Source organism: Sinocyclocheilus anshuiensis, unplaced genomic scaffold (assembly GCF_001515605.1).
Source record: "Sinocyclocheilus anshuiensis isolate Anshui unplaced genomic scaffold, SAMN03320099.WGS_v1.1 scaffold246, whole genome shotgun sequence".
NCBI classification, from domain to species: domain Eukaryota; kingdom Metazoa; phylum Chordata; class Actinopteri; order Cypriniformes; family Cyprinidae; genus Sinocyclocheilus; species Sinocyclocheilus anshuiensis.
The window spans coordinates 2,175,673-2,179,242 of NW_015542356.1; the positions used below are offsets into that span (position 1 = coordinate 2,175,673).

At 36.3% G+C, this 3,570-nt stretch overlaps 1 protein-coding gene across 2 annotated transcripts; it reads right to left on the minus strand.

The window, feature by feature from the left end:
• Positions 1–1,069: 1,069 nt before the first annotated feature.
• On the minus strand, positions 1,070–2,991 carry LOC107691758 (protein MIS12 homolog). 2 transcript variants are annotated; one of them, XM_016490565.1, is made up of 2 exons: positions 2,894–2,967; positions 1,070–2,343 (listed from the first exon to the last, which is right to left on the minus strand). In XM_016490565.1, exons 1-2 carry the CDS (start codon positions 2,907–2,909, stop codon positions 1,718–1,720), a joined length of 642 nt encoding a protein of 213 aa, XP_016346051.1. In that variant the 5' UTR covers positions 2,910–2,967; the 3' UTR covers positions 1,070–1,717. The 2 variants fall into 2 exon arrangements, with proteins under 2 accessions (XP_016346051.1, XP_016346050.1); XM_016490564.1 differs by having other exon boundaries at positions 1,076–2,349; positions 2,894–2,991.
• Positions 2,992–3,570: the final 579 nt, after the last annotated feature.

Here is a 3,570-nt window from a genome sequence, read left to right on the forward strand (position 1 = left end):
GTCAAATTTGGACTAACCCAAATTTTGGGTTAAAATTTTAATGTAAAAATGTAACCCAACGGTTGGGTTAGTCCATATTTGACTCAAAGTTGGGTTGAAATAACCCAGCATTTTTTAGAGTGTAGATTCACCTGAGAAGATATTAAGTGATGTGCACTTTAATATTATGTGTCATCCACTGTTTGATTGTTTCACTTTCTAAATTTAATTTAGAAAAATATAATAAATAAAAAAGTAACACATTCTGAGAAAAATTATTAAAACTGTGATGGCAATGATTAACGCAATGGCTTAGGGAGTGACAATAAATTTGACATCTTTCTTTCATCTGACCACTGTAATCAATCTGTTTGTTTGTTTATAAATTTTCCTTGTTTGGAATTTTTTTTTTCTTTTGCTACTGAAGCAAATGGGGACAGAAAAAAAAACATATTTGTTGTAGTTTCCATTCTCCACTTCAGTAATTTAACCAATGTGAAAAAGGTCCAACCTTTACCCAAAAATTAATTTCTGTCACTATTTTTCATCATGTCATTACAAACCCATTGTTATTTTGAGAATTTTTGAAGAATCGTCTCACAGCTGTTCCAGAAGGAAAAAAACAAAACGTTTTTGAAACAACGTAAGGGTAAGTATAATGCAATTTCGATTTTCAGGAGGATTATTTCTTCAATATATTTAAATGTTATCTTGCTTTTGGGTGAAAATAAACTCAAAAATAAGAAACGCGATTTTAGGACACTGCATTCTAAAGATAATTTCATAAAATTCAAATAAGCTTTACAGATCTTGATTGCAAAGTCTTTAAACACTGTTTTTCACGCTTGTTTAATGAACCATAAACAATTATTGCACATGTACCTGTGAAACAGTCATTAACAGTTTACAGGCAGTTGGATCTTTTAATGTTCATACAAGTATTTATACATGTTAAGAAATATGCTGGAAATAAAATTTGTTTCTATTTTTGTGGTTCTGTAAACATTCATAAAACAACAAAAATAAGATAATATAACAAAAAATTTTTTAAATGTGTTGCTTTACTGAAAATGTTAAATTTATTTGATCCTCTCCATACAAATATCTTTCAGTATAGAGTGATCATTTCATTTGTGGAAAAGAATGTATCATACAAACACAAAATATTTGTATTGCTATTTACAGTTACGAACAAAACAAGCATATTAGTTTATTACATTTATTACAAACTGACATTTGCGCTTAGCAACTCAATCCATGTACTGTAATTTAGATTCAGACTATGTACAAAATGTAGGCGTTCCTCTGCGGGCAATAAGGTCCTGTACAACTCAATATGAACTTAAAATCTTTCTCCTCTGAACTTCATATCTCCTCAAACAACATGAAACTTGCTATAAAGTGTAAAGCCAACCAGGCTGTTGGACACATCAGTTTAGGCCTGTGGGAAATTTGGGCTAATCTAATGCAGATCTCGCTGTACTGAACATCAAAGGCACTGAATCGTAAATGAGAAAACCCAATGACTTTGAGGAAGGAGAGATGGACTGCATTTCAAATGTCTGAGTAAAATCGCCTGATTACAAATGTATTTCTTTGAAGCTAGACTGATCTTGATACTTGTATGTTAATGTAACTGTACCGAATAGATTGTGATTTGCCTCCCCCAGGTGGATGGATCATGCAATTAAACCACAGCGCTTGTGGTATGGAGGTCTTAATTGTTGCAAATAAACCATCAAACTTCATCCAGGTTTTTATTTCGCTTGTTAATCTTTCCTACAACATCCTGCAATTGGCCGACAGCCTCCATCATGTGTCGAATGCTGTCTTGGACATTTCCCATTCCCTCTCGCCTCCATGAAATTCGCAGTTCCTCGATCCATCTCAGCACTTCATCCAGTTGTTTCTGAGTTTCTTTCTGCTCCTCAAGCTCAGCGAGAAGCGCTTGCTTGGCGCACACCTCGGCTTCATAAGCCTGCAGCAGATTGGCAATGGATTCCTGCAGCTTCATGAGGTCTTCTTTGCCTTCTGGGTACTTCTGGTGCAGCTGGTCATCGGGCAGCAGGACGTTGTGAGGGATGGACAGGACGCGGTCCATCAGCATCCCCTTCATGCGCTGAAACATGATTTCAAAGCGCTCCTGTAAGAACTGCCGCAGTTTTTGGGTGCTCTCTCGGGCTGTCAGTCGGAGCTCTGCTGGCGGATCATGGCCTGGACACAATCTTTTCACGAACACAGATTCAACAGCGACCAATATGTGATTGAGGGAATCTCGAAATGCATCGTGAACTCGTACAGTGCAGGTCTCTGGGGTGAAGCCGAAGAACTGTGCTTCATACAGCTGGAGGGATTCAGATCCCACTGAAACTGGAGTCATAAGAGAGACAAATTAAGCCACAAATATATTCACATATCCATACACTAGAAGTCCAAAAAATGTGGAGTAATTCAAAGGTTTCATGTTTTTAAAAGAAATCTCTTATGCTGACTTCGTATGCTCCTTTTCTATGATCAAAATACAGTAAAAACAGAAATACTGTGAAATATTTTTACAAACTGAAATGGCAAAGCTGAATTTTCAGCAGAAATCATTGCAGTATGCTGATTTGCTGACCAAGAAAACATCTATTATTTTATACATACACGTATATAATATAATGTTTTTATATTGGCTTGCTTTTTAGTCGTGTGGTTTCTAAGAGCAAAATGACGGCTGTTTCTCAAAACATTAAAGAACTAGCCGCATGAAAATATGACAATAACATTTATCTACATGTAAAACTGACTAAATATTTTCTAACATTCTAGAGTTATATATGAAGTTAAGCATTTTCCGCTCTTTTTGTGTTGTTTATGTTTTGTGAGTTATTCTAACATTCAAAAAGGTTTGAAAAACCGGATCGTGTTTTACCTCCGCTCTCTGCCATCTCTGCAGCGCGCGCGCAGTTCAACCTTCTTCTTCGCGCCTCTTCTTCTTCTTCTTATATCTTTCCGGCAGTGTAGACGCTACTGGGCGTATTACTGCCCTCCACAGGTCAAAGTTTGAACTAAATTCTTATATACAGTCCTGTATTATGCAAGAACTGCCTCAGAGATCAGTTTATGCTTATTACTGTGTCCAAAGGGTATGCAAGAGAGAACTGTTTAGGATTATCCAATTCAGTAACAGAAAACACTTTAACTCCAAGTTCTGCCAATTTATCAAAAAGTGCCTTTCTTTCTGCATTATACTTCCTACATTCCAAGAACACATGCCCTACTGTTTCCATATTCCCACATTCACATAATCCAGAAATATGCTTTCCTACAATATACAAAAAGTAATTTAACCCACAATGCCCCAACCTCAATCTACATAGTTTAACGGAGTCCTTACGAGATGGACAAGTACAAAAACATCTTTTCTTAACTTTAGGTTGAATAGAAAAATAATGTCTACCCTTGATTTCCTCTTCCCATCCTCTCTGCCATTCTTTTATTAAGCCCTCTTTAACTCTTTCACACAGTTCCACCCTCCCAAAGGATACATGGATATCTATTTATCTTCCTAAATTCTTCTTCGCTATATAATCTGCCTGCTCATTCCCT